Source organism: Eumetopias jubatus, unplaced genomic scaffold (genome assembly GCF_037043125.1).
Source record: "Eumetopias jubatus isolate StellerSeaLion01/CBP00866 unplaced genomic scaffold, mEumJub1_p1.0 scaffold_5, whole genome shotgun sequence".
Taxonomy (NCBI): Eukaryota; Metazoa; Chordata; class Mammalia; order Carnivora; family Otariidae; genus Eumetopias; species Eumetopias jubatus.
In genome coordinates, this window is record NW_028274811.1 from 126,953,944 (window position 1) to 126,966,861 (window position 12,918).

General features: G+C 40.9%; 1 protein-coding gene across 5 annotated transcripts in view; it reads right to left on the reverse strand.

The window, feature by feature from the left end:
* The window catches only part of RAI14 (retinoic acid induced 14), a 62,052-nt gene that overhangs the window by 3,275 nt on the left and 45,859 nt on the right, over positions 1-12,918 (reverse strand). For 2 of the 5 annotated variants that reach the window (XM_028098004.2, XM_088023714.1), the window contains 8 exons: positions 12,365-12,543; positions 12,075-12,103; positions 10,920-11,006; positions 9,724-9,810; positions 7,268-7,322; positions 4,355-4,473; positions 2,150-3,685; positions 802-951 (listed from right to left, as the gene is read on the reverse strand). In XM_028098004.2, coding sequence (XP_027953805.1) covers positions 802-951; positions 2,150-3,685; positions 4,355-4,473; positions 7,268-7,322; positions 9,724-9,810; positions 10,920-11,006; positions 12,075-12,103; positions 12,365-12,543 — 2,242 coding nt within the window. Of the gene's footprint in view, positions 1-801; positions 952-2,149; positions 3,686-4,354; positions 4,474-7,267; positions 7,326-9,723; positions 9,811-10,919; positions 11,007-12,074; positions 12,104-12,364; positions 12,544-12,918 lie in introns of all 5 variants that reach the window. The other 3 variants (XM_088023715.1, XM_088023712.1, XM_028098005.2) reach the window with 2 other exon arrangements.

The following is a 12,918-nucleotide window of genomic DNA, read 5'->3' on the forward strand; positions in this document are numbered from 1 at the left end:
TCACATTTAACATCTCCAGAATGTTTTTTTAAAGATTTTTATTCATTTATTTGAGAGAGAGCAAGAGTGTGAGCGTGTGCAATGCGGGGGAGGGGAAAGAGCAGAGGGGGAGGGGAGAAGGACAAGCGGACTCTGCGCTGAGCACAGAGCCCCACGCAGTTCCATCCCAGGATCCTGAGATTACTACCTGAACAGAAAACTAAGAGTCAGACGCTTAACTGAGCCACCCAGGCGCCCCTGTCTCCAGAATTTTAAGAGCACAGATTTTTTTTAAAACCAAGTTTGTGTTGGTCTGTTACAACAGCCATAGGAAATAAATACAGATACAAGAGGACTTTCCCAGGTCATATAAGGAGAGGAGCCAAGAAGCAGCTTCAGAGGCACAGATACACACCTATCAGAGATCCTGGCCCCTAATAAGAAAAAGTTCTTGCCACTGCCAGAGACAGTAATGACTGTGGTAGAAAGATGGAGAGGGGGTGAACAGTTAGTGGATGCGTAACCACGGAGCCTGCGCCACTGTCCTGCCGATTCCTCCCTTCTCAGAGGTCCGGGCGACCCATCTCGATGCAGGCGATGCCCGGGAATGCCACCACACCCTCCTCCTGCCCTCACCCTGGAAGTCTTCAGTCAGTTGCTCTGTGGAGCACCACTCCCATAGGCTGGGACTCTTCTCACCCCAGCCTGCCCCCCCATCTCCAGCTGAGCTGGTGCGTAATCTGCCCGGCCCACTCTTCCCCACTCCACCGCCCCCCACCCCCACCCCCAGCCCCCAGCAGGCAGGGAGAGAAGCCCACTCACAGCCAGCTGGTTCTGGAGCTGTTTGACCTGCTGCTGCAGTGCTTCCAGCTGCTGACTCTGCCTCTTGGATGAGCTCGCGGAGTACGAGAGCTGCGAGAGGCTGTTCAGGGCCTCCTTCAACTTGGTGACTTCCTTCGACATCTCGTTGATCTGGCGAGAAAGGAAAACTATCAATAGGCAAGAAAGGGCCCGCAGAAGGAAAATTCCAGAGCGTTCCAAGCCTTGAACAGAGCCTCTCGGCCTCTGGAACTCGAGACTTTGGAACAATTTCTTTTTCATTTTTTAAAGAAAGCCCATAAAATGAAATAGGTAACAAAATCAGCAAGCGCATGGCCCTCTTAAGGCCATTATATTCAAATAAGGGCCCCGGATTAAATCTTGTGCTTCGAGGCATGAGGGTAACAAACGCTATGGCACTGATAGCCTTTTTCACCCTGAAAGGGGGTGTTGTTGAAAAAATAAATCAGAACCAGGATTTTAGGCATTCTTTATTTGAAGACAGCTATGCCCTCTTCAACAGCGCTGATACAGGCAATCAGGAAGAAGTTCTAGGAACCCTGATTTCTAGGGACATCTTGCTTTAAAGTAAACGCAACTCCGCCCCGCAACCCAGCCTCTGCCTTCTGACTCCCTGCTCCCTTGGCTTTGCAAGCTTTTTTTGAAATCTTCATTATATTAAAGGAATAAGTGATTAATAAATAAAGGAATAAAGGATCAGAACACCTGGCCCAGGGGACTGGGGATGCAGAGCGGATTCAGGCTAGGCACTATTCTCCCAGTTGCCCCCTTTGTTTTCCTCCTTCCTCCAAGCCCCGCCCCGCCCACCTCTACTCACCTGCTCCCCCCAACCCCTGCCTTCCCCTCCGATCCACCTTTGCCAATGAGGGCCAGGGAGGGCGGTTCTTCCACTGACTCAGAGGAAAACTCCTGGAGCTTAGGGAAGCAGGATTAAGTCTGGGAATATTTAGGTTTCCATATGATGGAAGAATCTTTCTGGATTCCGTAAGAGTTGAAGTTCAAGATGGGTCACAAATGTCTTTCAGTTTGTGGGTTCACTTCTGATCCCTGCCACTTGGCAGAGCTTCTGTAAAATCATTTTAAACAAGGGAAAATATGTGCACATATGTGAAAATGCTTTAATGTAAGGGGACTGATAGACAATCAGTGGTTTTTTTTTTTTAAACAAAAATGTCCCACCTACTATCCTTAATGTGGCCGTGGGGACAGATGGAGTCACATGCAGAGCTTTTGTGCATTCACAACAGGTCAGTGCTAACCAACGCTAAAAACGTTAACTGTGGTAAAGGCTCGCTAGCTAGAAATGCGACAGCAATGCGATCTCACCAACCTTCTTGTCTTTATCCTCCTCCAGTTTGGAAGAGCTCTCCGACTGTCTCTTCAGGTCTTCCAGTTCTTCCTGAGTGTCCTGGAATTGTTGACGAAGTTCATTTGCTTCCTGCTCTTTGGCCTTTAAGAGAGCCTGAATATTCTCCTTTTCCCTTTTCATTTGTGACACCTCACTTCTTATCTGGGTAAGCTCTGAATGGGCCTTCTCTTTCTCTTTTACCGAATCCTTCAATTTTGAGGCCAACACACTCACCTCACCTTCTAACGATGACTGGAGCTTTGCGTAGGCAGACCTGGGCACCATGGCGTCCGTCATAGCGGCCTTCTCTTCTAGGAGCTGTTTCTCCAGCCTTGCCACTTCTCCTTCCTTGCTTGCAAGGTGCTCTTTGAGACTGCTTATTTTTTCCTCCATCTCTTTGGTGGTGGCCCGCAGCGTGGTTATCACTTGCAAATGTTCTGTGATGGAGACGGAGTTCTCTTTCTGGGCGTCCACCAGCTGTTTGAGCTGGGTCAACTCATGCAACACCTTTGAGTACTGAGACTTCATTTCGGACAGGGCCTCTTCTGCCTTAGCTCTGGATACGTTCGTCACTTGCAGCAGTTTCTCATGCTCCGCTTTGTGGATATAGTCGGCCGTTACGTCTTCTAGAGATTTCCTCTTCCTATAATCCTCCAGCTCCGCCTGGGCTTCTTTGTACAGCTGGGACAGCTCGCTCACCTGTTTGTTGAGTTCATCTATCATCCTGTTCATGGCCTCTTTCATGTCCCCGGCTTCATCCCCGGCCTCCTGGGTTGCCTGACTCTTTAGGGCATCTTTTAATTTCATGATTTCTTCTTGGGCCTCTTGGTACTTCTCAAACAAAAATGCTTTCTCCTTATTCATGTTCTCAATAACAGAGCAATATGAACTTTTCATTTCCTCGTATTCTTCCACGGGAGGCTTGATGACCATACCTTTCTCCCTCTCTACAAGTTTTTCTTCTAACTCCCTCACCTTCTCTTTATTTCTTTCACTTTCTTCCACTGCATTCTGGAGGTCCTGCTTTAGCACATCTACTTCCTCCTCGGTGATCCTTAGCTCTCGGAGACGCGAATAACTGTCCACGCTTTCCGGCGAGACGAGGCCCAGTTTCATTTGCTTCTGCACGTTGAGGACTTCTTTCATTGCCTCCTCGTACTTGCTCTGGGTTTCTTTCAGTTTCTGGCTGAGGTCGGAGCCATTCTCGGAAATCTCTGCACTGTTTACGCACACCGATTCGGCCCTTCTGGACCGGAGCTCGGCCCGGAGCTGCTCCTTCTCCACTTCAGAGCTCTCCAGTCTCTTCTGCAGGTCTTGCAAAATCTCTTGTAGTTGCTGAATTCGGCCATCGCTGTCGCAAGTGGATTTACTCGAGGAATGCGGTAAGACAGATGGAGAGGATTTGGAGTCTGGCGGAGAGGTGTCACTAGGTTTGCCCAGGGGTGGGGCCAAGTCAGTTTGAGTGGAATGGTAGGAGTCAAAGCTCAGGTCTGCTTCTGCCTCCTTGGGTGACTTGGCCTGGGAAAAAGGCAAGAAGGAAATGGCACCAAAGATGTGGTCAGGTGAGCAAGCAACTGGAAGGAGAGAACAAATCCAGAGCTTCCGTATCAGAGAGCCACAGGGTTCCTTTATGTGTACTCTTGTCCCATGACAAAATATGGTCCAGGACATGAGAGGTAGATTAATGACACTAAGCTTATTCTGTGCTCTATTAGGACCGCTGATGTGTGCCACTTTAAAAACACAAGATTTGTTTTGGCTCTAAAGCCTCTGACTCATAATTTTTCCTTTGCTTCTCATATTATTCCAGTTGCCGAAAGGGGCAATGGGCTTATTAGTACAGCTACTTCTTATTTAAGTTCTTAAATCTGCTAAATGATCAGCTCTACTAAATGAATGGGTAATTATACATGCGCACACCACACACATACATATATGTCATCTATAACATAGACTAAGCATATAATTATGTATAATTGACCAATTTAGCAATTTACAGAAATGTAGTTAATGAATACCTCCTCTCTCAACAGATAATTTGGAACTGTAAAATGCTTGAGGCTAACTGTATTAAAAAAGGAAGAAACTATATGAGATGTTTAAAACAAAGTATCATCTGACTAACCTGAAAAAAACCCCATAGTCTGACACTACAGAAGAGTCCGTGGTAGCAATCTCTGTACCCACCTGTAATTTATCCTGTAATTCCTTATTGTGTAAGGTAAGAGAAGCGACTTTTGCTTGCAACAGGACAAGAAGATCTTGTTGGTCAGCTTCAGAACTTATATCCAATAAGCTATCAGCACCTTGGAAAAGTGAAAAGCAATTTCAAATAATATTTAAAAAATTAAACCAGTCTTTCTCTGCCCTTTAACCAAGTCACTTTCTACCCAATCCAGGGCTTATTCCTGGTCCTGACTATGAAAGAAAGCCTCTAGCAGCTGGGTAGATGAACAGCAATTCTCAAGTCCTGGGGTTTCCTTCCTGGGGTATTCCCAGCACAGGACCAGATGCCTGGATGCATACAAGCTCATCCGAAAACTGATGGGATTTGTTTATATATTTTCCATTCACCTGATTAAGTATCATACCTTGGTTGCTTTTTGTTCCTCCCATGCCTAGTAAGTCCCATTTCTGTGAATCCTTTTAGAAATATCCTGGTTTACTTCTTATCCCTACCACTGTTCCTCTGGTTCAAACTTTATCACCCAGCTTGGAAACCCTGCAAACAGCCCTGTAACAAAGCTCGCTCTCTCTCTCTCTCTCTCTCTCTCTCTCTCTCTCTCTCTCTCTCTCCCCATAGTAAAAATATCGCCTTACTCAGGCTAATCTTCCTGAAGCATGCTTTGATAGGGTCATTCCCGCGGTTCAAGTGCTTTAATCACTCTCTCTCTCCAAAATTTATCTCCAGACTGCTTCCTCAGTTTAAGGCCTCCATCATCTGGTGCCAATGTACTTTTTCAGGTGTGTGGCCCATGATCCCTAGTAACACATCTTCCTCAGATCCAAACTTTCCATCATACCCTCTATATTCTCAACACAAAGCTGCTGCCTTAATTCTTCATGCATACGACGGCCCTTGCAGCATCTCTTTGGCTAGGTCACTTGCAGGCATCTTTCAGGACCCATCATTCGATGACCCGATGACCACCCCACCACAAAATGGTCTCCTCTGGATCCCACAATCCTACTGTTGGTAAACCACCACTTTTTGACATCCTACTGATTATCACGCTGAAATGGCATCTAAAGCAATGCTACTCAACGTGCTGAGACAAGAACCTTGTTCCAGAATGTCATTCAGCACACCTCCTCCTTCATGCAGTGTTCCTACGGGGGGGAGGGGGAGGAGGTGCCGGACAAAACCGTGTGCTTAGCGGTATCGCTGGATGGCTTTCTGGTGCAAACTCCTTATTTCCTGTAGACTGGCAACAGTTTACAGACCACAATCTGAATAGCACTGACCTACATTCTTTACCGTTATTTTATTATTTTCTCACAGGCATTTAATGCAAAGATGAAAACTTTACTCTTAATTTGGAAGGATACAAAATGACATTTCTTCATAGAAATGTTTACTTCTGATGTCTGGTGCCTAAACCACAGCTTTATAGAGTCCCCTTGACATAATGTCTGTTGAGTTTGGAATAAACCAGAGGACTGAGAGCATGACTGTAATTCTAAACTACAGAAACTACTTCTCAAATACAATGGAGGGGTGCCTGGGTTGGTTGAGTGTCCAACTCTTGGTTTCAGCTCAGGTCATGATCTCAGGGTCCTAAGATTGAGCCCTGCCATCGGGCTCTGTGCTCAGTGAGGAGTCTGCTTGAGATGCTCTCTCTTCCCCGGCCCCTCCTCCTGCTTGCACACACGCTCTCTCTAAAATAAATAATTTTTTAAAAAATAAAATACAATGGATGGTTTTTAAAGAATCCAACAAGTGTTCAATTAACATGGATCTCTGCCAGGAATTAGAAAGTTTAGTATTTCTAAATTCTGTAAGTTAAAAGTTCCAAACACATGAAATGCATAATAGGCTAGGAAAGTGAATGCTGAAGCAAAAGGAGCGTTAGAAATAATTTATGTGACATTTTAAATGGACTCTGGGGGTACTGTACTACATTCTTAGAGAGTAAACCCACTGGATGGACTCTTAAGGCAATGAATGAAACCTTGTCTTGGTGAAGACAGTATGACTGTGTGTGACTTCATTAACATTGTGTCTTTGCATATATCTATTTAAAATCCAAAGTAGGAAAGTTAGATCGTGCAGCCACGGAAGTGCTCAGTTGGCTCTCCTTTCAGGAAATAACTTGCTGCCCAGTGGCAAGGACTGCTGCTTGCAGCAGTGGACCTCATTGCAAAATCATGTTTTATTTAAAATGCATAAGAGGGGGGCGGGCACCTGGGTGGCTCAGTCAGTTAAGCAACAGACTCTTGGTTTTTGGCTCAGGTCATGATCTCAGGGTCATGGGATCGAGCCCCACTTCGGGCTCTGCATCCAGGAGAGCGTCTGCTTGAAGATTCTCTCCCTCTGCCCCTCCCTCCCCCTGCACATGAATGTGCTCTCTCTCTAAAATAAATAAATCTTTAAAATAAAATAAAATGCACAAAAGAGAATACCCAGGCTGTAGTAATTTAAGAGGTGATTTTATAATACACCAAATAACCAGATCTGGCAGCAGGTCTAATAACTGCCATATCTCTAGTAGAGAGACTGTCAATGATATTTCCAGATACCCGCGATAAGAGTAAGGTGACATGATGTTATCTGTGAATTCTCTTATTGGCAAAGTCATGGGTCTGCTAATATCACTGGGGGTTATTTGTCTATATTCATAGTTGAAGGAAGGGCTAACATTTAGGGACAAATGAAAACAGATATATTTTTTTCACATCCGTGCTTACAGACTCCTTAAAATCCAGGTAAAAGCCTCCGGAAGTAAAGAAAATGTCAGCCTGTGCAGTACTGGCGGCTCTGGGGTCCCCAGGGTTCCCCACCCTCCCTGCACTCCCTCCCGGCTTGGCCTTTGCTCTCGTTAAACGGCCATGGACTACAGACCCGTCAAAGGGACACAAGCAGCTCTCCCTTCAGCTTACCTGTAGTGCTGTCACTTAGTCTGTCTTTGTTTTCCCGGACAGAACTGACCTCAGCCTGCTGGAACGCAAAAATGACTTAAAAGAATATTCCTGACTGTAGTATTCCACAAGAGAAGCAAGCAAATTTTCCTCCCTGAGCTGACACAGAACAGGTAGCTTTCTAGAAAAAGTTAGAAAATCCCCAGGAAAGAAAATATTTCAAAATATAAGTGAATAAAAGTGACAATTATCTACGGAGGTATAATCTCTAAAATGTTAGGTTCCAGAGCATATAACCTCAAAATATTTTTCAGACATTTCATTTAGTAAGTATAATACAAATATCTTTTAATATTATAATAACTTTATGTCTTTGTCCTAAAACTTGAGATGGCAAATATTACTTTCATAATGAAATACAAGTTTTACCTGTCTGGGTAATACATTGGTTAAAATACATTAGAACTATTTTTTTAGCTTTACTATTTTATACATTAATTGCTATTAATGTATTATTAATATTTCTAAGAGAAATTGTAGTAAATAAGACCTGTCAGGGAAGATAAAGGTAATTTTATAAGGGAATAAAAAGCTTTATGGTCATGGATTGACAATCCTCTAAAGATTTCCTCTAAACCTTTGTCCCTGAATATCTGTCTGCTAAATACATTGCAAAAATTCTTGCAACTTCAAAGCCAGACTTTCATTTCAAAACAAAATACAACGAGTTGCCAGAAATTTACTATGTTTCATCCAGATGAGCCATAGACCTGATAAGAGAGATAAGTTTTCAGCAAAGGAACTTTTGTGAAAGCCCAAATGCTAAAAATAAGGTGGCTCATTTTTGGCAAGTACTCATCTCTACAAAAAGCTGTCTTTTCACTTTATAAAAATAGATGTTTAATTTTTCAGCTATCTTAAGGTACAATAAACAGCATCCATTTAAAGTTTATGGTGTAAGGGGATCTGATAGATATATACCCATGGAACCACCACCATAATCAAGACACAGAATATTTCCATTAACTCGACAAGTTTTCTCCTGCTTCAACGCAGCCAATCCCTGCCCACCCCAGCCCCGGGCAACCGCCACTCTGCTGTTAGCATTATCTAGAATTCCTATAAATGGAATGTCATGGGTATGAATTTGTGTCAGGCTTCTTTCACTCAGCATGATGACTTTCAGATTCATCTATGATAATGCTTGGACAGCTCTGCATTCTTTTTTATAGCTGCGTAATAATTAATTGTATGGACATATCTCATTATCTTCATCCATTCACTTGCTGACGGACATTTGGATTGTCTCTAGTTTTGGGATATGTGAATAAAGCTGCTATAAACATTTGTGTATATAATTTTTTGAGACATACATTTTAATTTCTCTTGGATAAACATCAGTGAGTAGATGGCTAGATTTTATGTTAGGTGTATGATGAACTTTTAAAAAAACTGTCAAAACAGTTTTCCAAAGTAGTTTCGCCACTTTACATTCCCACCAGCAGAGCAGAACAATTCTAGTTCTTCCACATTATCACCAACATTTGGTATTTTTAAACTTTAGCCATTCTAAATGGTGTCACTTTTTACCTTTTGTGTGTGTGTGTGTGGGGGGGTAAAGAAATGAAAGTCTTTTTACACTCTATTTCTGAAAATTGTAATTTGTGATATTATTCTTTGGAATGCATTGCATCCTTTGAGCCACTTTTATATTAGAAGATAGTAGGGTACTAATTGTAAGAGCATAAAACTTTCTTGCCTTTCCTTGCATAGATATTCATCTTAAGAATTTATTAATAAAATCTAGTTAAAGTGGGAGAAATGTCAGGTTGACAAGCTTTTTCAGATCACTGTGCATCCAAGTTCGATAGAAAATTTATCTTTGGTAATTCTTAGATGGGGGAAAGCAATATACAATGATACCACTGCAATTTCATTTCAACAATTACAAATTTTATTTTCTTTCCAAGCATAATTTCCTAGTGATGGTTAGGTAAACAGTTAGTAAATTGAAATGTCCCCCCATTTCTTAAAATACTTTCCCACAACAAATCTAGAGAATCAGGTAGAATGGATTTTCTAAAATTAATGCATATTAGTTTACAAAAAACCTTAACTAAAAATATACAATTACTTGTCAGTAAGACATCAAAGAATAATCAACATTTCTTTCCTTTTGATTGGCATTATATCAACTCGATTTAGTAAGAAGACTGGCTATCAGCTAAGTTCTTATATTTGTCCCTTTTTTTAAAAGGAAGAAAATTAGTTATTACTTAATGAATGTAATTTATTCATTCTACTCTTTGTGTGTGGAGTCCAGGCCAGGAGAAATAACTGAAGGGTGCTTCTTGATGAAAAGGTTGTGAACCAATCACTGGGAAGTCTATTTTGTTCTGCCCAATGTTGTACCACTTAAAATCATATCTATTATGTATCTTAAGATTCAAAATTAATTGGACACGGAAAGGAATTACCTTGAAGGGTGGTTCGGCAAAGAACACAGATTCCTTTCCCAAAAGTGGTGTTGAAGTTATTGATCTTGGGGAAGACACATCACTCAACTTAAAAGACAAAATGAAAATCATCACAGATAAAGAATGCTTCTTCAAAGTCTTTTCTTCTCTAGTGCCAAAGAACTCACCTACTTAACCAGTGCAAATAAATCTAACAGTAACCATCCTTAGTCTCAATTAATTCAAGGGTATTTTCAACTTAATGTAGCCCCTCAAATACTTTCCAAAATCTTGTAGAGTATAACTCAAGTAACTCTGCTCCTCCAGTCACGAGAAGCAATTTTCAAAACCTATAAAACTGTGGCATGTTGAGAATATTATCAGTGAATATGCTCACATAGTTAACATAACTTATCAGAGGAGATATTCCTCTCAACTACTTGAGAGATTTCACAGACATCTGAGCTTCCTTCTCTAGGCAACAGTCACTATAAGCTCAGAAATGAAAGCTGCTTTTAATATTAGCCAACCTTCAGTGTAATGAGAAAGGCAAATATATTTTAGCAGTGTTTAAAGAAACCAATTAAAATTCATTTTCAATTAACTGCCTCACCAGCCACCCATTCTTCTTGCTTTTATGTGAGCTATTAATGTGAGGTACTAAAAGTAGACTGAGCTTCACTTAAGGAAGAAGTTTCTGTCATAAGATCTTGAGAAATTACCCTGAGGCTTTTATTTTTATTTTTTTCCCCGAGGCTTTTAAAAAAGATACTGTTCAACTCCTCAGCCTTGCAATAAAAAAGAATCAACATTATTTCCATACTAATAATCAAAATCCTTCATACTGCTCTCTGTAATTGAAAACCAGTAAAGAAAAATTTAAATGTGCATTTAATGGGCACCTGGGTGGCTCAGTCAGTTAAGTGTCTGCCTTCTGCTCAGGTCATGATCCCAGGGTCCTGGGATCGAGGCCCACATTGGACCCCTTGCTCAGCAGGGAGCCTGCTTCTCCCTCTCCCTCTGCCCCGCCCCCGCTCCTGCTTGCTCTCGCTCACTAGTGTTCTGTCAAATAAATAAAATCTTTAAAAAAAAATAAATGTGCATTTAAGGGTCAATTCTAAAATATTTCTTTTTGGCCTAAACACAAATGACAAAATTGTGGTTTTTTGTTGGTGATGTTGTATGTTTGTTCACTGTTGGTTTGCTTTTGTCTTTACCTGGGTAGGACTGATAGGAGGTGGTGGAGCTTTGCGTTTTTTTGGAGTTCCACTTCTTTCTGAGCTTAGTTTAGAGACTTGATCATGCTGGAAGTTATCACAGTCCAAAGAACGGAGGTGGGTTAGTTCGGTTAGTAAAGTCTGAACAAACAGCTTCATCAATCAAATGAGAAAAACCTCAACTGTTCATGCATTTCTTACTTTATCAAGACCTGACATCTGCTGCCCACACAAAAATAAGTAATATGCATGCTCCAAGTGCTCTTCCAGCAGCCCATGCTTTAATAGCCAGAAAATATAAAACACAAGACAAAACCAGATTAAGTTGGTGTGGAGAACTGGGAAAGTGGAGGATGGGGAGCTGTCTGCCCCTGTTTAGAACCCAGGATACATTCCTCATCTAGCTTCTGTCTTAATGCAAAGCAGTGGTATTTCTAACACCTTTGCATTAGTTTCACTCCTTTCCTCAAAGAATGTTGATATGGGGGCAAAGGGAAATGTCATCTCTGAAGGTTATAAATAAGTAACCCAGCTAGTACCTAATAAATTCAGTATTGACTATTTCCTGTTTATGACAATTTTTCAAGAACCTTGATGTATAAGTAAATAAACACAACAGTCAACTATACATCTCATCAAAAAGGGAAAAAACACTGATGATGTTTTTAGGGAAAAACTCCAAAATAACAGGGCAATCTTCTCAATTTCTGCATGTAACTCTAATGACATTTTAGAAAAGTTTCAATTAAAATGAAAGGACAAGCTAAACCTCTTATGTTCATTAAATATCTCACACTACCATGGATGGAGGTCTATAATCCATGGGATACACAAGCATTTAAAATATTGTTGTTTGTTCACAGAGTTAACCAAACATTTTTACACCGACAGAAAATATTAGTACGTTTCAGAAAAAGGTGAATATATAAGCAGCAAGTTTTAAAGTTACATGCTTTGGCAACAGGTAAACCATTAAGAAAACCTTTACCATTTTCTAACAATGAATCATTTATTCTAAAGATTTGTCACTCCTTAAGCATTTTCAACATAGTTTTTGTCACTTTTCTAGTGGACCACAGAGTGGTTTAATCAGGTCCTTTTCAAAGTCCCACAAGCTATGATGACAAAAAAATTCTCTCCCCCAAAGATAAATACCTGCTTTGGTTTTGTTGGTGTCTTTAAATCTGTAGAGGAAAAAGTGGAAAAAAAAAAAAAAAAGGAACTGTAAGAACCATGACTCACATCCACTTTGGGACTTTGGGTGGCAGATACACACACACACTCACACCCATAACATAACAAACACAATATTTAACACTTCATTTTTCTTCAAGAATATGTTTAAAGGAATAACAGAATAGATCATATTGCACACATTCCTTTACCCTTTGGGGAAAATGGAGTGGATAAATTTAAAACAACACTGGCTATTTTCTTTCACATACCAGAATCCTGAGAGATTTTTGATAATAGAAGGCTTTGAATTCCTGCATTTTCTGAGAGTTTGGAATAATGTAAGGCATTGTGTCCAAGAGAATCTACAAGGTTTAGGTCTGCACCCTTTTTAATTAAGGCTTCCACGATATTAGAGCTGCTGATCTCACAAGCCAGCATGAGAGCAGTTCTAAAGAAAAAAAGGAGACACCAAATTAGTACTAACACAATGGGAAAACACTTTCTTGGGAAGTCATTTATCTTGAAAACAAGGAAAAGATGATTACGTGCAGTTAAACATATACACTTAATCCAGGGAATTTGAAATGTAGTGCTAGCGAGATGAAATTATTTTTTTTCTAAACTTCAGATTAAATCAAAACATTAAACCATATGAGGTCAAATAACAGAGACATAATCTTCTAAACATAATCTTCTAAATATGATGGAATTTAATATGATTGGCAGAAATTATGTCCTCTTTTCACCTTAAGCATTTTAAAGTATCTATACATCATTATGACCATTTTTAAAAGCAGCCAATATGTTTACTCTTGTTTAATTT